At 37.1% G+C, this 20963-nt stretch overlaps 1 protein-coding gene across 2 annotated transcripts in view; it reads right to left on the reverse strand.

Moving 5' to 3' along the window:
* The window catches only part of UCHL5 (ubiquitin C-terminal hydrolase L5), a 66420-nt gene that overhangs the window by 34837 nt on the left and 10620 nt on the right, over window positions 1-20963 (reverse strand). For both annotated transcript variants that reach the window (XM_004484486.5, XM_004484485.5), the window contains exons 2-3: window positions 13210-13273; window positions 11717-11822 (exon numbers count right to left, since the gene is read on the reverse strand). In XM_004484486.5, coding sequence (XP_004484543.2) covers window positions 11717-11822; window positions 13210-13273 — 170 coding nt within the window. The remainder of the gene's footprint in view (window positions 1-11716; window positions 11823-13209; window positions 13274-20963) is intronic.

Below are 20963 nucleotides of genomic sequence, written 5' to 3' on the forward strand. Positions count from 1 at the left end.
TAGAGAAAAAATGATCAATGGAACAGAGTAGACTTCAAAAAATACACATGCACGCACACATACATACAGATATGGACTTTTGGTATATGACAGAGGTGGTGATTCACATCAGTAAAGAAAACAAAAGATATTCAATAAATGAGGCTAGAAAAATATGGTAATTCACATAAAAAAAAGATAAAATTGAACCCCAGGGTCACACTATATATTAAAAACCTAATCCTGATGATTAATGACATAGATGTCAAAAACGGACATTTAAATATATAAGTAAATATCTCTTACAATTCAGATAGATTACTACTTTTTATTTATTTATTTATTTATTTTTAAAGATTTATTATTTATTTATTTAATTCCCCTCCCCTCCCCCGGTTGTCTGTTTTCTGTGTCTTTTCGCTGCGTCTTGTTTCTTTGTCCACTTCTGTTGTCGTCAGCAGCACGGGAAGTGTGGGCAGCGCCATTCCTCAGCAGGCTGCACTTTCTTTCGCGCTGGGCGGCTCTCCTTACGGGGCGCACTCCTTGCGCGTGGGGCTCCCCTACGCGGGGGACACCCCTGCTGTTGCACGGCACTCCTTGCGTGCATCAGCACTGCGCATGGCCAGCTCCACACGGGTCAAGGAGGCCCGGGGTTTGACGGACGCCCTAACCACTGGGCCAAAGTCCGTTTCCCAGATTACTACTTTCTAAACAAGATATAAAAAGCACTGACTCTAAAATATAAAATTCTATTGATCAAAAGATACCTAAAATATAAACAATAAATTACCAACTTGGAGAAGCAGTATCAAGAATATATAAACAATTCCAACAAATCAAAAAGAAAATTACAATTAACCTGATAGAAAAGTAACAAATAGAAACTTCACAGAATGAACACATATGGTCAATAAGCATACAAGAAGTTTTTCAACATTATCAGTGATCAGGGAGATATATACAAGTACTGTTTTAGAATCAATTAATAAGCAAAAAATAAAAAGGCCTGAAAATGTCGAGTATTAAAGTATGTGGATCCATTGCAACTCTTATGCATTCCTAGTGAGACGGTAAATTGGAGAATCTACTTAGGAAAATATTTTGTTATTTCCTCCTACAGTTGTATATTTATATATTAGATGAGGAATCATTCTACTTCTAGGTATACACCAAGAGAAACCTGCATCAAGAGAAGTACAAGAGAAAATATACAGAAAAATGTTTATAGTAGCACAATTCATAGTAATAAAGTGAAAAACAGAATGCCAATCTACAGTATTGTGATATAATATCCATTGCATGAACCATACTATGTTCATGCAATGGATATTACACAGCATGCAAAATAAATAAACTATCATGACAAAAAATTTATGGATAAATCTTAACAATATAATATAAAGTGAAAAAAAGTAAGTCCCCAAAATTACATACACAACACTTTTTATCAAGTTAAATTTTTATATAATACATACTGTAGCAGTTTGGCACTGTTTATGAATTCCAGAAATAGTTATTGGATTATGTTTGTAAATGGCCTGTCAGAGGCACCACTTTTAATTTATTAAATTATGATTATGACTTTAATTGGGCCACATCACAGAGAAAAGACATGGAAAAGGACAGAGGTGAGAGTTTTTGAGCTGGACCCTGGGAAGTCAACACACAGGAGAAGAACACAGAGGAATAGAGATGACTCCTTAGACAAGACAGAAGCCCCAGGGAGAGAGACAGAGCCATTCACCTGACAGTGTATAGCTAGCCTTGTGGAGAGAGCACAGCAGCTGAACCCAGAGAAAAATAGATCCCTGGGAAGAGAGGAACCCAGGAAGCCTGAACTCTTGGCAGACATCAGCAGCCATCTTGCCCTAACACATGGCAATAAACTTTGGTGAGGGAAATAACTTATGCTTTATAAGCATAAATATAAGCCTGGTAACTGTAGTCTTCTTTGCCAAATACATACCCTTTATAAAAGCCAGGAGATTTCTGGTATTTTGCATCAGCACCCCTATGGCTGACTAATATGACACACTTATTAGGATTACAAAAAAAAAAAAAAACATAAAAGGGAAAGAAAGAAATGACAAACAGAATTCAGCATGAGTGTTATAATGGATGTGAGGAGACTGAGTACAAGTGAGGGTTACATTTTATGTGGGAGAATGGGTATGAAATCATATATTTAAATTAAGTTTATTTGGATGGTGAGTTCTTGAGTACGTAACATATTACTTAAAATTACCAACTGAATAACCAAAAAAATAAAAGAAGGCCATGCCTCGACCAAACATAGGTGTGTATCATGAACCAAGGATTATCACAACACTGTTCTGTGTGCCTGAATATCACTTTAAGAAAAAAAAAAAAGAAACATGGGTATTATCATTGACATCTTCCTCTTTCACCTGCATACCCAATCCAGTACATATTAAAGATGCTAACTACTTTATCAACTAAGCATTACTCAAATCTATTCACATCTGTCTCTCTACCAGTCTTTTCTCTACTCTCACCTAGGCATCTGTAAGAGCCTCTTAATTGAAATCTACTCATATCTTACACTGCTGTGGGAAAACAGTAGGAAACATGATTTGAAGTTGAAATGTTTCCAGAACGCAGACAAAAAGTGAGGGCTTAGGAACACCCGGCCTTGACTAGATGGAACACCATCTGGTCAGCACAAAAAAATGTTTGCATGAGGAAGAGTTTGAACTTTGTCTAACTTGTACCTTATTATAGTAAAATGTTGCACATGTTCTATTGTAAACGTTGCCTTATTGTAGATGTTGCGGTTGTTTCATGTTATTGTAGATGATGCTGCAGTTCTGATAGCAAACAGCTGCTTGTTAGTTTCTAAATAAATACACAATTGGAGACTAGGGTTGAGGCTCTCAGTTTCAGAAGCTGTGAGTCCCCTGGTTCCATCTTTATTTCCTCTCTTGTGTCTTTCTTTCTGTCCTTTTATTTCTTCAATTCTGCGTCCCCTTCCCTTCATGCAAACCTATTGCTGAGCTGGTCTCAGCATTACACCACCCCCCCTCCTCAAAAGCATTCTTCCCAATATAGCCAAAGTGATTTCTTCAAATGAAAATGTGATGTCAACATTCCTAAAACTTTTCAATAACCTTCTAGTGGTCTTAGGATACAGACAAAAGTCTCTATCACAGCCTAAAACACCTTGCATGATATAATCTCTGTCTACATCTGGGGCAGAAGACTGTTAGTTGTTCTCCAATATCCATCTTCTCCTTCTTCCACAGGAATAGAGTCCCCAAATTATATCCTAACCCACAGCCACCTGAAATGAAGACAACTTTCCCAGCCTCCTCTGCAGCTAAGCACAGCCAAGTAACCTAGTTCTGGCCAAATAAAGTAAGCATATGACATGGGCAAATTCTAGGAAGTGTCCTTATAGGGAGAGAAGTATTCTGTCCCCTTCCTGCCTGGAATTGAGATTGAATGTCTGAAGCTCCCACAATCATCCTAGACCATGAAGTAACCTTTGAAATAGAAACTCCCCAGAAAGAAAGAAAATAAAAGAACTTACAATCTTGACAGTTCTTGGCTGTGAAAGAAAACAACTTCTATTTTAAGTAAATTTCTGTTTTTCTACAACTAACTAAACCTAATCCTGATTTATACTGCCTGGTTCAGCTTCATCTCTTATGTTCTCCCCCTAGTTCTCTACACTCCTGCTACACTGGACTTCTTCTAGTAGCTTTTGCTAATTTTACTCCTTTTTATTATCATACTGATACATTTATCTGAGATAATTCCCAAACCCTTTTCCCTAGCTACTAACTAATTAACCTCTAAATTTCAGCTGAACTGTCACTCAGAGAAGGTTTCTCAAGTCTCCCTGACTAGGTCAAGGCCCATTTTTACATGCGTAGTTAAAAACTTAACCTTGCCAAAAGAGAGGTCTGTCCTTTACCCTCAGCTCCTGGGAGGTGATCTCTAAGCCTGGAATGTCATACCTGACAAGAATGCCTTTCTTTACCTGGAGGCTTTGGGCCTCACCATATAGTGTAACAAAGTGATTTAGGGTAGGGAGTATGGACCATACCAGATTGTTTAATCATGTAATTTACGGTAGGTGCTTTGGGTCATGAGTATCAGGTATGAGCTCAAAGTCCAGAGAAACTGAAGACAGGTTAGCTACATGAGAAGCTAACCTGGTCTACAGAATGAACCCCAGAAGTAATTCTGGATACCAAGGCTTAGGTGAGCTGTCCTGGTTAGCAATACTCGGTACATACTGTCATATTATTATTGCTAGGAAAGTTAGCACTGTATACAACTCAACTGGAAGAGGATAACTGGAAGCTCTGCAGGTGGAACTTTCCTGGACTCTGTTCCATGTCTCTCTCTCTTGGTTGATTTTAATCTGTATTCTTTCATTGTAATAAATCCATAACCATGAATATAATGCTTTCAGTTCATTGTGAGTATTCTAGTAAACTGTTCAAACCAGAGGGTAGTTGTGGGGACCCCAAAACTAGCAAGTGGTGTTAAAAGTGAGGGCAGTCTCCAAAAATGGATTACATTTCACTCCGTGAAGCAAACTTTTCACCACTGTAATTTTGCCTTTAATTAATTAATATCAATCTCCTGCACTAAACTCTAAGCACCAAAGAGGACAGGAATCATGACTGCTTTTCATCCTCCAAATACCTAGCACAATATCTGGCACACTGCAGACACTCAATTATTCCTTCCTGTAAAACTGAGCAGATTGAGTCAAACAAACCCAGTATCACTAAAGGTTGACCTTAAAAGTAAATCACATCTTAGTTTCCTCATGAGTGAAATGATAATCATAAGACAACGATGTTTTGCAGAGAAATGTTACCAAAATGTTATTCTTAGATCCTTACATTCTAATTGCAGTTACTAGGATATAATTTCTTTCCTCAATTTTTAATAATCAATGATATACATGCACATTTCACACACAGGCACCTCCAATTAGCATATATGACCAGCATAAGATAGTATAAATTGATCAAGTGCATCTAAATTGATGCAATTCTATCCTCAAACAACAAAAATATACATTTAATCTGTATACCCTTATCGCAAATAAATTATTTTAATTCAATTTTTTAAATTTCAGAAAATACACCTGAGAGTCCACAGACCCTGATTTGAGAATCATCACTATAAGCTCTTCAAATTTAGAACCAAGGATTGTATACTTATGTAATATATACTACAAAGATCCTAGCATAGGTCATAGAAAGCATACATTAAGAATGACTGACATATTATTGGAGAGTAACTCATCTGTTAGTTTAATGAGAACTGTTGGCATAAGACAGTACAAAGAAAATCCCAGATATTATTGGGGAATCACTAATACGACATTTTAATAGACTGCTGGAATGATACAGTGCAAATAAAATACTGAATTACAGTAACATATATATGAAATACAGAATAAGAAAATTATCAAGGGAACCCAGAAATTATAAATTCAGACCCTAGCATTATTTATTTTGCTATAGAGAGTTTTATTATTGCTTAAAAATATCTATGGGAAGCAAACTTGGCCGAATGGATAGAGCACCTGCCTACTACATAGGAAGTTGGCGGTTCAAACCCCGGGCCTCCTTGACCCATGTGGAGCTGGCCCACGCGCAGTGTTGATGCACACAAGGAGTGTGCTGAGCCACGCAGGGGTGTCCCCCGCATACAGGAGCCCCACGCGCAAGGAGTGCGCCCCAAAAGGAGAGCCACCCACTGTGAAAGAAAGTGCAGCCTGCCCAAGAATGGCACCACACACATGGAGAGCTGACACAACAAGATGACGCAACAAAAAGAAACACAGATTCCCGGTGCCACTGATAAGGATAGAAGCAGTCACAGAAGAACACACAATGAATGGACACAGAGAGCAGACAACTGGGAGGGGGGGGGGCGGGAAAAAAAAAATCTAGACCTCTCTAAACCAAAAACATCATTAGTAAATTCCAGTGTTCTTTAATTGTAATATTCTTAGAGATTAACAGTTTAATCTACATTTATTGGATAGCTACCATGGCCAAGGACTATATAAAAGCAAATCTCTAACTCCCTGGTTTACAATTTGGTGTGGAAGAAAGACATTAAATATGAAGTTATGTGGAAGTTATACATATACATAGATAGATGACAGACAAATATACAGATAAGAACAAAATCTAGAAGAACATAAATTGTTTTCTGTAGTTATCTCTGGAGCAAAGATTGTAAGGGATTTTATTTTCTATATCATATATCTCTACAGTGTTTAAAGATTGTATACTCTTATACATATTAAAAAGATAATAACTTTCTTATAAGGGAGAAAAATCACCTAAAGGATTTTTTAAACTATCTGTTCCTTACCATTTTTCTGCTATGCAGACCTTGACAATCTGCAGTTTTAAAATTATAATTATTGCACTAAAATAACACTCACCTTAGGACATAAACATAATTAAAATTATAATTATTGCACTAAAATGACACTCACCTTAGGACACAAACATTTATAATCCATTATAAATGGATTATTTGAATTAGAGAAAAATTAGAAACTAAAAAATTCATGACTGAGAAGTTATTTAGCCTCCCTGGCACTGACGGATTACAACCAAGCACCAACTAGTAATGCAACTGGAAAACGACCTTGACCAAAAGGGGGAAAAGGTAAAGACAAATGAGTTTATTTGGCTAAGAGACTTCACAGTGAGTCAGAAGGTCATTCCAGAGATTATGCTTATGCACATCTCAGCAGGATCTCTTTGACTGTCAAAGTAAATACTACCCCAAATAGTTGGGCTCCTGAGGGCTCTGGAAACATCCAGACACTATAGTCAGGGCAGATCACTCAGAAGTTTGGTACCCTGCCAGTGGGCCCTACTTTGGAATTTATGTTCCCTAGTGTGACAGAGTTGGACTCAGTTGTCATTTCCCTACACATGGCTCTTAAGACCATTCTTTAGGGGGAAACGGACTTTGGCCCAGTGGTTAGGGCGTCCGTCTACCATATGGGAGGTCCGCGGTTCAAACCCCGGGCCTCCTTGACCCGTGTGGAGCTGGCCATGCGCAGCGCTGATGTGCGCAAGGAGTGCCGTGCCACGCAAGGGTGTCCCCCGCGTGGGGGAGCCCCACGCGCAAGGAGTGCGCCCGTGAGGAAAGCCGCCCAGCGTGAAAAGAAAGAGCAGCCTGCCCAGGAATGGCGCCGCCCACACTTCCCGTGCCGCTGACGACAACAGAAGCGGACAAAGAAACAAGACGCAGCAAATAGACACCAAGAACAGACAACCAGGGGAGGGGGGGGAATTAAATAAATAAATAAATCTTAAAAAAAAAAAAAAAAAAAGACCATTCTTTAGGTATACACCCAAGAGTCTAAAATCTTTGGGCTGTTCATGTGCCAGCTGGGCCCTGAATCTCAAAAGAGTTGCAACATCTACTCTCCAGTTCATTTGTCTCACCCAGGACAACTAACAAGGAGGTGATGATAGACAACCACCATACCAAGGAATTGAGAGAGTCTACAACTGCAAGCAAAAGAGTCCCATCCATTGGCCCTATGGGATCGAAGCTCCCTCTCAATTAGAGGTGGACTGGACATCACCATCCCAGAATCCTCAGGATTGGAGAACGAACTATGGACTAAAATAGACTTACTGGTATTCTACTATAGACTTATTGTGATTCTAGCAATGAAAAGAAATTATATCATTGATGTGGAGGTAGTGGCCACTGGAGGTTCTGAGAGCAGGGAGAGGGAAAAACAGGTATACTATGGGGACATTTTCGGGATTTGGGAATTGTCCTGAATGACATCACAAGGACAGATACAGACCATTATATATCTTGCCATAATCTACAGAACTGGGTAGAAGTGGGTGTAAACTACAATGTAAACTATAATCCATGCTTAGTGGCAATGCTTCAAAATGTGTTCATCAATTGCAACGAATGTACCACACTGATGAGGGATGTTGTTAATGTGGGGAAGTGTGGGAGATGTGGGGAACAGGGCATATGGGAATCCACTATATTTTTTATGTAACATTTATAAAATCTAAGTATCTCTAAAAAATTAAAATTTTTTAAATGTTAAAAAAAAAGAGATTAATTAAGTACATTATAGGCTATTTATCCCAAACATTATTTTTAAAGAGGTAGTGTGATACTATGGTTAGATTTTAGACTTCAGAGCCACAGTGCCTGGGTTTGTATCCCAGCCCTGCCACTGAATAGCTGAATAACTTGGGCAAGTTGTTTAACCACTCTGGGACTCAGTTTCCACATCTGTGAAATGATCTGATGACCTGTAAAACCTCATTGGGTTGTTGTAAGGATTACAGTTACTACAAATGAATTAATAATTAAAACCAATATGTATAAAAGTACCTAGTAAACCTTGAATTTATATTAGCTAATATAATAATAAGTATGCTTAAGTGGAACAATGTCAAACTTTTATCATTAAATGAAAAATGGTGCAAAATATTCTTCATAAAAATATAATTTTAGTTTAAAATTTTAAGAATATGTTACCATGTGACTAGAAACTATGGGAGATAATATGGCATGGGGATTAACAAACCTTGCTTAGCTTTAGAACTGGGTTTCCCCCTCTTGATGTAGAGGGGGACTGGACATAGCCATCCAGGTCCACAAGATGGAAGAACAGAGTATGGATTAGAGTGGACTTACTGGTGTTCTGCTGGGGAACTATTGTGATTAGTAAGGGAAGAAATTGTAGTAGTGATGTGGAGAGGGTGGCCACGGTGGCTGCTGATGGTTGGGAGAGGGAAGAAGAGATATGGTTTGGGGGCATTTTCAGGATTTGTAGTTGTCCTAGGCGGTGCTGCAGGGATGGATGCTGGACGTTGTGTGTCCTGTCGTGGCCCACTGGGTGGACTGGGGGAAAGTGTGGTCTACAATGTGGACCACTGTCCATGTGCTGCAGTGGTTCTCCAGAATGTATTCGCAGGGTGCAGTGGATGTGCCACAATGATGGAAGAGTTTGTTGATGTGGGAGGGGTGGAGTGGGTGAGGTGGGGGGTATATGGGGACCTTGTATTTTTTTAATGTAACATTTAAAAGAAAATAAAGAAGATAAATAAATAAATAAATAAATAGAATGAAACAAGCCGCAAGGGGGGGATAAATAAATAAATAAAAATCTTAAAAAAAAAAAAAAAAACTGGGTTTAAGTTCCAGATTCACCACTTATTAATTGTATGACCTTGAGCAAATAATTTTTCTAGGTCTTAACTTCTTCATCTGTCAAATGAGGATAACAACCTCGAAAGGGTTATTGTAAAGATTAAATAAAATAATACATCTAAAGAACAATATCTGGCACACAACAAGAATAATAAATGTTGGCTACTGTTATATTGTTATCATTATAATTGTTATTAATAAGAAAAGACTAGTTATAGTCCTAGTACTTAAAACAAGCCTAACACAAAGTTTGTGTTCAACAACTACCTGACGATTAAATGAATGACTCAAATTATAAAAAGTAATTAACAAAGATAGGTATGGAATTAAAAAGATATTCACTTTCATCACTACATATTTCTGTAATTTAAGTTCTGTTATCAGAAAAAAAAAATACTTTGTTAACTACACAATAATAAAAACTATGTTTTCCTAAGCCCTATAGCAGAAAAGTGAGAAAGTTCTAATTTCTCTAAGAACACTCAATTCAAAAAAAGTTTGGGAAGCATGTATTTAAAAGAGAAGAAGCAAAAAAATCAGAAAAAAGAAAACAAACACTAAAATAACAAAGGCTTGTTCTAAAGGGCAGTAATGAGAATTACCAATTTTATTTTCTCCACCTTTCTAATGGTTAATCAGATTATACTAAGTAATTTTTTTGAGTCTCAGAAATAAATACAATTTTTCAATAAATGCAATCATATTTAGGTTGGATCTTAAACAATAATCATATCTCCTTTGATATTTTCTTTTCCAGCTTTTCCAAACAATGGGTCAGATATATGCAACCATCTAATAATGTCAGTCAAACTTCATTTTCTTGATCACTGCCTACACTAGAACAGCAATTCTCAAAACATGGTCTACCATCCCCTTGGAATCCTCAAGACTCATTCAAGAGGTATGTGAGTGCAAAATTGTTTCCATTATAATTCCAAGACAGTTTTTGCCTTTTTTACTGATTTTGAATTAGGGCTGATGATGCAAAAGCAATAGTAGGTATAGCATTTTGTGTGATCTATGTATCTTTAAAAATATATACATATATATATATTTTTTTTTTTTTTAAAAAAGCAATAGTAGGTAAAACTGCTGCCATTTTAGCATAAATCTAAAGAGTTAAACTGGGTAACTACCATATAGATGCAGGTAAACTAAAACAAAACCATAAAGCCAGTTTTACTTAAGTATGTATTTGAGGAAGTAGTAAAAGATATTTTTATTAAATTTCACCCTGGATTATGTGCCTTTTTAATATTCTGTGGGATGAGATGGGAAGTACAAATCAAGTATTCTATTGGATACCAAGAAGTGATAAATTTCTCGAGCAAAGTCATTATGCAGTTGTTTAAGTTGTGAGCTAAGTTGGCTGCTTTTTAATTAGAACACCATTTTTACTTGAAAGAACAAATGATGGGCAAATATGGTTATTCAGACTTCAATATTTGGCAGATATTTTCTTGAAAATAAGAATAATGAGTCTGTCACTTCCAGTAAAATATCTGATGGTACTACTCATCATTAATAAAAGTAGAAATTTCAAGTGTAAATTAGAACTTTGTAAAACCTAGATTGGCCACCATGAACTTAAAAGTTTCCCAAAACTTATCTTTTCTGAAGAGAAAGGTGATAACATTAAAATGTGATTTGTTGGTATTGTATTGAAGCAGATACAAGAATCCATCTATGTCCAATTAAGCCAAACATGAAAGAGATTTGCAAAAATGTAATACAATGCAGTCTTTCCACTAATTTTTTAATTTTGGTAATATTAATTTTCATAAAAACATGTTTATATTGGGGATTGAATCATGTCCCCACAAAAGGTATATTCAGGTCCCAACCCCTGGTCATGTGGATATGAACTCATTTGTACACAGGACCTTTGAAGATGTTAAGGCTGCCCAAACTAAATGAAGGTGGGCCTTAATATCGAATATGGCTGAAGCCCTTATAAGCAAAAGAAATTAGACACCGAAGTGAAGTCATGGAAAGCAACCAGAAACAGGAAGTCAACAGAATCAAGAAGAGAAAGGAGAAAGCACTGCCATGTGCACTGCCATGTGACAGAAAAGCCAAGGACTGAGGATCGCTGATAGCCAGCCCCAAAACACCACACAGCCTTTGGGGGAGAAAGCATCACCTTTCTGATACCTCAATTTTAGACTTTTAGCCTTAAAACTATGAGCCAATAAATTCTTGTTGTTCAGCCCAACTCACTGTGTAGTATTTGTTTTAGAAGCCAAGAAATTAAACCATATAATGAGCTTTTTATTATTTTTAAATGAATTAATAATTCTTTTTAAAATTTCCCACTTTTAATGTGGAATATGGTAACTAGTGATAGATATAACCCAGGTAAATAAAAGCTCTTTGAGAATCTCAAAAATTTTTGAGTATAAAGGGAGCCTGAAACCAAAAGGTTTAAGAAATGCCACAGTATAGGCATATAGATGGAAGAAAGTCCTTTCTGTCAAAAAAGGTTGCTCTTTGGACTTTTCAGAGAATCCAAGGATCATACCTGCTTAGCAAAAAATATCGTGTCAAGTCTGGAGTCCTGAACCACAGAGCCTGCTGGTTCTTCTCCTGGCTGCCACTTGAAAAGAAAAATTAACCCATGAACTGGCCTACAAAATAAAATACAAATTAATGACACCAAATCCTGCTTATTTTATGACACACTGTCAATATATTAAATTGTAGTCAGCTTCTAAACAAACACTATGGCAAATTAAGTAAATGTGAGAAATTTTTAAAAGACTGACAATGCCATTCATAGAATCTTGCCTAAGAAAAGATTAATAAAACTTAGAATTACATCAGTTAAAATAGAATTATAAATGATTTACTCTCAAATCTACAGATTTAAATCTAAAATATATCACCTCACTTAAAAATAGAAAATAAGAATATAGAGTAAAACTAGATTACCCCTAGATTAACTTCTAAGATATATGAATATAATTCACATAGATATTTGCAGAAAAATGGCTGACAGCACATATATATGTTACTTTCATGCAATTATTGGATTCAAGAACAATACTCAAACTACAGTATGAATGGATGCTGAAATCTCGTACACAATAGAGTCACCCCCCTTTCCATAAAAGAATTTTTGTTGCCCACAAAACATTAAATCACTATTTCAGGATTCCCTTTATTCCGTCATTCACAACTACCTTCCACTCAACAAAAATCTTTCTTATCTTTTCAGAGACAGTTCTAAATGATGCATCTTTAATTAAATTTCCCCGATTACTTAATAGAAGTGAGCTCTTATTCCATCTAAAGTTGGTATAATGGGAAAGAGAAAAAAGGGAAAAGTAAACTATCTCTTTGCTATTAAGAACAATAGTCATATCCCTATAGTCCCCATTTTTTCCTTTTCAAAACATTCTTTGTCCCCATTTTCAAGATTCTAAGAACTCTCCTATCAATGAAACTCCTCTAGTCTTCCATGTGAATATTTGTAGATACTGTGTCAATGCTAGGGGCAGAAGGAGAAACAATAAAGAGGAGGCTCAAGTGATTCTGGTCAGAGGAGAGGGAAAGGAGAAGGTATTCCCTGGCACCCACATTTGGAACTTGAAATGTAAGTTCCCCCAAAAAGCAATGTAATCATAAATAGACAAGTTCCATATTATCATTAGTATACATTATGTATTAAATATGCTTTTGTAACCTAAGCTATTATTCATGCTTTTTATGTTTAAATATGTTCCATGTTCTAATACTATTTGCTTATAGTCTAATTTTGTAAAAATCAACAAATCAGTATTTTCTGAAGGCGGAGTTAGAGAGATTTAGATTTGAATCCCTTACAAGTTAATTAACTATGAGCCTCAGAGTCTTATTATAAAATGGGGATAATAATACCTATCTCACAGGATTGAAATAATGTGTTGATATTAGAGTAATCCAAGTAAAATAAAGACAAATCTGAATATCCTCTAAAAGTTTGTTAAAATATAGACATGCTATTATTTTTAGCACAATTAAAATTATACTTACTTTAATTTTTCAAAATTCTCAGGCTCCAAACTCCATATTTCTTCTACTTGGGCTCCTCGGCAACCTAAAATAAATAACGATTTTTTTCAGAAACCAAAGCAATTCATTTTTTTCCTTCACCATAAAATAAAATGTACATTTGAGAACTTTAAGAAATAACTAGTTAAAATAGTAAACACTATAAAGCTCACAGCCAAATTCTATTACCTTCTTTAATATTTTTAAATTATTTACAATGGGAGTATATTACTTCTATAATTTAAAAAAAAAAAAAAACTCCAAGAGTTTATTTTCATTATATTACCATCCTATGAATGTTCCTTCTCAGTTTCTTTCAATCTCTGGCTCCTCTTCACTTTTTTTCCTCGACCATTAAGTTTCCCCAACTCTGCTGTTGACCCTCTTTTTTCTTAGTGTATACTTTTTCTCTGGGAAAGCAAACAACTACCATTTAAAGATGTATTTATTTATTTATTTACTTTTCCCCCCTTTCCCTCCTCCTGCCGTCCTGTTTTTGCTGTCTGTGTTGTCTTCTCTTCTCATTTTCTCTCCTCTAGGATTCATCAGGATTCGATCCCGGAGACCCCTGATGTGAAAAGAGCTTCCTTATCCACTGAGCCACCTCAGTTCCTGGTTTCTGCTGTGCTTCACCTTGACTTTCCCTTCGTCTCTTTTTGACGCGTCATCATCTTGCTGCGTAACTCACTTGCGCGGGCACTTGTGTGGGCACTGGCTCACCATGCAGGAACTCACAGGGACACTGGCTCACCACACATGCACTTGTGATCACCATGCCAGCACTCACGTGGGCACTGGCTCGCTGCACAGGCATGCTTTCTCTTCTTTTTTCACCAGGAGGCCCCAGGGATCAAACCCAGGTCCTCTCATATGGCAGGCAGAAGTTCTATCAGTTGAGCCACATCCACTTTCCAATATAACTACCATTTAACATCAGATCACGTCTTCAGTTCTGATTCTTTTGCTTAATTCCAAATCCATATTTTCAACTACCTCAGTCTTTCTCCCTTCCCCAAAATGTGCTCTTCCTCTGGGGTAGGGTTTTTCCACAAGCATGATTTTGATCCCAGTGAACATTTGGCAATATCTAGAAACAGATTTTGTCAACTCAGGTGTAAGGCAGTAAAGCAGGGAGGCGGTTAGCTACTGTTACACAATGGCTAGTGGTCAGGAATGCTGCTAAACATCCTACATTGCAAAGGACAGCTCCTGACAACAAAAAATTATCTGGCCCAAAATGTCATTAGTGCCAAGGTTGAGAAATCTTACTTTAGCAGTATGTATCATAGTAATGGTATAATGGTTAAGAGCTTAGCCTGTAGTATGTATCATAGTAATGGTGTAATGGTTAAGAGCTAGGTCTGTAAACTGTTAGGGTTCAAAACCGGGCTCCTCCATTTACTAGCCACATGACCATTTAACCTCTCTGTTCCCCAGCTTCATAAAGTTGTTATGTGGAATAAATGAGATAATGCACAAGATACACTTAAGACAGTGTCTGGCACACCAGCTAGTATTATTATCACAAGACAAAAAAAAAAACAAAACAGTCCTTATTTACCAGTGACCTTTATGTGTGAAGGGCTTTAAATGCACTTACTCTAATGCCTGCAAAGTAGATAGTCAATGGAAGAGGAAAGTTTAGTGATGTTAAGTGACTTGACTAAACTAATTAAATTCTGGATGTGGTTCCAAAGTCTGGACACATCTAAAGTACCAGATTTCTTTCAAGTAAGAGCTAAGAAAGCCATTAGGCTATAGGCAAAGACTAATGGCTTAAAAAAAAAAGCTGAGTCAATCAACAAAAGTCAACGAACTATGTCCAGCAAACCAAGGGAAGAGAACACCTTCTCAGAGAGTTTATTTGTGAGGCTTGGCCTACCCTGAGAACTCTGCTTCTGTACTGCCCAAAATCCATGGAGTTCTGAATGCCTTTCTCCTTAGCACCTGATCTCTGAGCTGAGGGGACATCCAAGGAGGGCCACCTGCTGGCAGACAAGAAAACTTCATGAAAAGGTAAAAATAATAATAAATAAGTCAATCAGTGCCTTTACTGCCCCCACTCCAAGAACCTTGGAAACTGGCCTGTACCCCATTACTGGGTCCTTAGCCCTAGTATAAGTAAAGAGAAGCAATCCTAAATGCCTAGGAAAAGTTGATTCAAGAGTCAAAGAGCTGTGGAAGCTAGCCCACCGCTACTTAACAGTAAATCCCTAGGCAAGTGAGAGAAATTAAACATCACAGTAAACTCAGCATTATAATCAGCTGCCTAGACATCAAAAAAATTACAAGTCATACTCAGAAAAAGGAAGGTATGACTCAGACAAAGGGACAAATCAAAGCTCCAGACTATACCTGCACTTGAAACAACTAATCAATGAGATTCATATAAATCTCCTAAATTAAATCAGGAGTTAAAGGACAACATGGTTAAAGAAATAAAAGACATTAAGAAGACAATGGGTGAGCACAAAGAAAATTTTGAAACCTTATATAGAAAAATAACCAGCACTATGGGAATGAAAGACAATAAATGAGTTAAAAAACACAATGGAGGCACACAGTAGCAGCTTTAAAATCACAGAAGAAATAATCAGTGAAGTAGAGGACAGAACAACTGAAATTGCAAAGAGAGAGAAAAGAATGGGGAAAAAATGAGCAGGGGCTCAGGGAGTTGAATGATAACACAAAGTGCACCAACATACAAGTCATGAGAGTTCCAGAAGGAGATGAGAAGGGAAAAGGGGCAGAAAGAGTATTTGAGGAAATAATTGCCAAATATTTCTAAACTCTCATGAAAGACATGTCCAAGAAGCACAACATACTCCAATTAGAATAAATCCAAATAGACCTACCCCAAGACACACAATATTCAGAATGTGAAATGCCAATGATAAAGAGAAAATTCTGAAAGCAGCAAGGGAAAAGCAAAACATCACATACATCACATAGTGCAGGTTTCTCTTAAGAACCATGCAAGCAAGAAGGCAGTGGTATGATATAACTGATGTAATGAAACAGAAAACCTGACAGCCAACAACTCTTTATCTGGCAAAATTATTCTTCAAATAGGACAGTGAGTTTAAAATATTCACAGATAATCAGAAACTAAGAGAGTTCATAAATAAGAATCCAACTCTGCAAGAAACACTAAATGGAGTTCTGCAGTCAGAAAAGAAAAGAGAAGAGGGAGAGGCTTGGACAAGTGTAAAAATGAAGACTAACAGAAAGGGTGACCAGAAGGATAAGAAAAAAATAAGATATGACATATGAAAGCCCAAGGATAAAATGGTTCAAGTAAGTACTGCCTTTACAGTAATAACACTGAATGTTAATGAATTAAACTCCCCAATCTAAAGATGGATAAGAAACCATGAACCATGCATATGCTGTCTGCAGGAGGCTTTCCTTAGACCCAAGGATATAAACAGACTGAAAATGAAAGGTTGGGGGAAAAAAGTATTTCGTGCAAATAGTAACCATGAGAGAGCAGGGGTAGCTATACTGGTGTCATCATATAAAACAGACTTTAAATTCAAAAAAGGTATAAGAGATTTCAGTAGGCCACTATATATTAATAAAACAGACAATACACCAGGAAGGAGTAACAGTCATAAATATCTATGCACCTAATCAGGGTGTCCTAAAATACATGAGGCAAACTCTAGCAAAACTGAAAGAAAGAAGAGACATTTCTACAATAATACTTGAAGACTTCAACAGCCAGTCACATCAACTCACATCAACTAGACAGAACTAGACAGAAAATCAATTAAAAAACAGAGAACTTAAACAATATGATAAACAAGCTGGACCTGAAACACATGCACACTGCACACCAAATTGGCAGGTTATAAATTCCTCTCAAGTGCTCATGGATCTTTCTCCAGTATAGACCACATGTTGGGTCACAACATAGTCTCAATAAATTTAAGAAGAATTAAAATTATACAAAACACCTTCTAATGGAATGAAGCTGGAAATCAATAATGGGTGAGAAAGGGGAAAATCTGTAAATATATGGAGGCTAAACAACATATTCCTAAACAGTTGGTCAAAGAATAAATTGCAAGAGGAATTAGTACATATCTTGAGACAAATGAGAACAAGAACACAACTTATCAAACTTACAGCATACAGAGAAGGTGGTGTTGAGAAGGTAATTTATAGCCCAATACCTATATTTAAAAAGTGTAAAGAGTTAAAATCAGACCTAAGTGAACAACTAGAAAAACTAGAAAAAGAACAGCAAACCACTCCCAAGGCAAGCAGAAAAAAAGAAATAACAATGATAACAGAAAAAAATTAAATTGAGAACAAAAAACGAGAGAGAAAATCAACAAAACTAAAAGCTGGTTCTTTAAGATCAATAAAATTGACAAACCCTTAGCAAGACTAAAAAAGAAAAAAGAGAGATGATACAAATAAATAACACAAGGAATGAAATGGGGGACATTATGACCCATCCCACAGAAATGAAAACGATCATAGGAGATTATTATGAGAAACTGTATGCCAACAAATTAGACAACCTAGATGAAACAGATAAATTCCTAGAAATGCAAAAACAACCTACATTGACTCTACAAGAAATACAGGAATTCAACAAAGCAATCACAAGGAAAGAGATTGCATCAGTCATCAAAAATCTTCCAACAAAGAAAAGTTCAGGACCAGATGATTTCCCAGGTGAATTCTACCAAACATTTCAAGAAGAATTAATAACCAATCCTGTTTAAAGTCTTCCCAAAAATTGAAAGGGAGAGAAAATTACCTAAGACATTTTATGAAGCCAGTATCACCCTAATATCAAAGCCAGATAAAGATACAAGAAACAAAAATTACAGACCAATCTCCCTAAGAATATAGATGTAAAAATTCTTAGTGAAATGCTTGCAAGTCAAATCCCACAGCATATAAAAACAATTATACCTCATGATCAAGTCAGTTTTATTCCTGGTATGCAAGGGTGGTTCAACATAAAATCAATTAAAATAATACACCACATTAACAAATCAAATGGAAAAAACCCACAAGATTATTTCAATCGATTCAGAAAGGGCATTTGACAAATCCAGCATCCTTTCTTGATAAAAACACTTCAAAAGATAGGTAAAGAAGGAAAGTTCCTCAACATAATAAGGGCATATCTGAAAATCCCACAGCCAACATGTACTCAATGGAGAGACTGAAAGCTCTCCCTCTAAGATCAGGAACAAGACAAGGATGCTCACTGTCACCACTGTTATTCAACATTATGCTAGAAGTTTCGGCTAGAGCAATTAGGCACGAAAAAGACATAAAAGGCATTCAAATTGGAAAAGAGGAAGTAAAACAGAACTGTCACTATTCATAGTTGACATGATCCTATTAATTAGAAAATCCTGACATATCTACAACAAAGCTATTAGAGCTAATAAATGAGTTCAGCAAAGTGGCAGGATACAAGATCAACATGCAAAAATCAGTAGTATTTCTATACACTACTAATGAACAAGCTGATGATGAAATCAAAAGTTCCATTTAAAATAGTAATAAAAAGACTCAAATATCTAGAAATTAATTTAACCAGGAATGGGAAGGATCCATATTCAGAAAACTAAAAAACACTGCTAAAAGAAATCAAAGAAAACCTTAAACAAATGGAAGGCCATTCCATGTTCATGGATAGGAAAACTAAACATCATGATGATGTCAATTCTATCCAAACTGATTTATAGATTCAATGCAATACCAATCAAAATTCTGTAAATTCTACTTTATGAAAATAGATAAAGCAATTACCAAATTTATTTGGAAGGGAAAGGGGTCCCAAAAACAACCCAAAAAAGAAGCGTGAAGTTGAAGGACTCATGCTTTCTGAATTTGAAATTATAAAGCTACAGTGGATAAAACAGCATGGTATTGACATAAACACAGACACATTGGTCAATGGAATCAAACTGAAAGTTCAGAAATAGACTCTCACCTCTATGATCAACTGACTTGTGCTTCTTTTTTTTTTCTATCAACTGAATTTTGGTCAGCCTACCAAGTCCACTTCTTTTGGAACAGAATAGTCTATTCAGCAAATAATGCTGGGAGAATTAGATATTCATAATCAAAAGAATGAAGAGGGGAAGCAGATGTGGCTCAAATGATTGGGCTCCCATCTACCATATGGAGAATCCCAGGTTCAGTATCCAGGGCCTCCTGGTGAAAGCAATCTGGCCTGTGTGGCTTGGAAAGCTGGCTGGCCTGTACAGTGCAGAGAGCTGGCAAAAGATGATGCAACAAGAAAGAGACACAGAAGAGACAGTGACAAACACAACAAACCAGGGAGCTAGGGTGGCTTGAGTGATTGAGTGCATCTCTCCCACATTAGAAGGTTCCGGGATTGGTTCCTGGTGCCTCCTAAAGAGAAGACGAGAAGAGAAGACAAGGAAACACAGAAGAAAGCACAATGAGTGGACACAAAGAACAGACAGTGAGTGTAAGTGGTAGAGGGGGGGAATAAGTAAATAAATCTTAAAAACTAAACAAAACTGGGAAGCGGATGTGGCTTAAGTGATTGGGCTCCCGTCTACAACATGGGAGGTCCAAGGTTTGATTCCCGGGGCCTCCTGATGAAGGCAAGCTGGCCTGCATGGAGAGCTGGCCCATGTGTAGTACTGGCCCGCAGAGGAATGCTGGCCCACGTGGAGAGCTGGCACAGCAAGATGACGCAACAAAAAGAGGCACAGAGGAGGGATAATAAGAAATGCAGCAGACCAGGGAGCTAAAGTGGCACAAGAGATTGAACTCCTCTCCCCCACTCCAGTAGGTCCCAGGATTGGTTCCTGGTGCTGCCTAAAGAGAAGACAAGCAGACAGAAGAACACACAGGAAATGGACTTGGAGAACATAACAGTGAGCACAAAACAATCAGCGGGGGGAGAAATAAATAAATCTTTAAAAAAAAAAAAAAAGGCGGCAGACTGCCCAGTGGTTAGGGCATCCATCTACCACATGGGAGATCCATGGTTCAAACCCCGGGCCTCCTTTACCCGTGTGCAGCTGGCCCACACGCAGTGCTGATGCATGCAAGGACTGCCATGCCATGCAGGGGTGTCCCCACATAGGGGAGTCCGACGCACAAGAAGTGCACCCCGCAAGGAGAGCTGCCCAGCATGAAAGAAAGTGCAGCCTTCCCAGGAATGGTGCCACACACACAGAGAACTGACACAAGATGACGCAACAAAAAGAAACAGAGATTCCTGTGCCGCTGACAACAACAGAAGCAGACAAAGAAGACACAGCAAATAGACACAGAGAACAGACAACCGGGGTGGGGGAAGAGAGAAATTTTTTTTTAAATTAAAAAAAAAAACTAAGTAAAAATAAAAAAGAATGAAAGAAAACCCCCATCTCACTCCCTAGACAAGAATCAACTCAAAATCGATCTACAATCAAAACATAAAAGAAAGGACCATAAAACTCTAAGAAGATAATGTAAGAAAACATCTACAAGACATTGTAGTAGGTTGGGGGTCTCTTAAACTTTACACCCAAATCAAGAGCAACAACAAAAAAATTGATAAACAGGACCTCCTCAAAATTAAACACTTCTTCACCACAAAGGACTTTGTGAAGAAGGTAAAAATGCACCTTAGTCAATGGCAGAAAATCACACATACAACAAGGTCTAATATCTATGATATATAAAAAGATCCTACAACTCAGCAATAAAAAAACTAATGACCCGATTAAAAAATGTGC

The sequence above is a fragment of the Dasypus novemcinctus genome, chromosome 13 (assembly GCF_030445035.2).
Source record: "Dasypus novemcinctus isolate mDasNov1 chromosome 13, mDasNov1.1.hap2, whole genome shotgun sequence".
In the NCBI taxonomy this organism is placed as follows: Eukaryota; Metazoa; Chordata; class Mammalia; order Cingulata; family Dasypodidae; genus Dasypus; species Dasypus novemcinctus.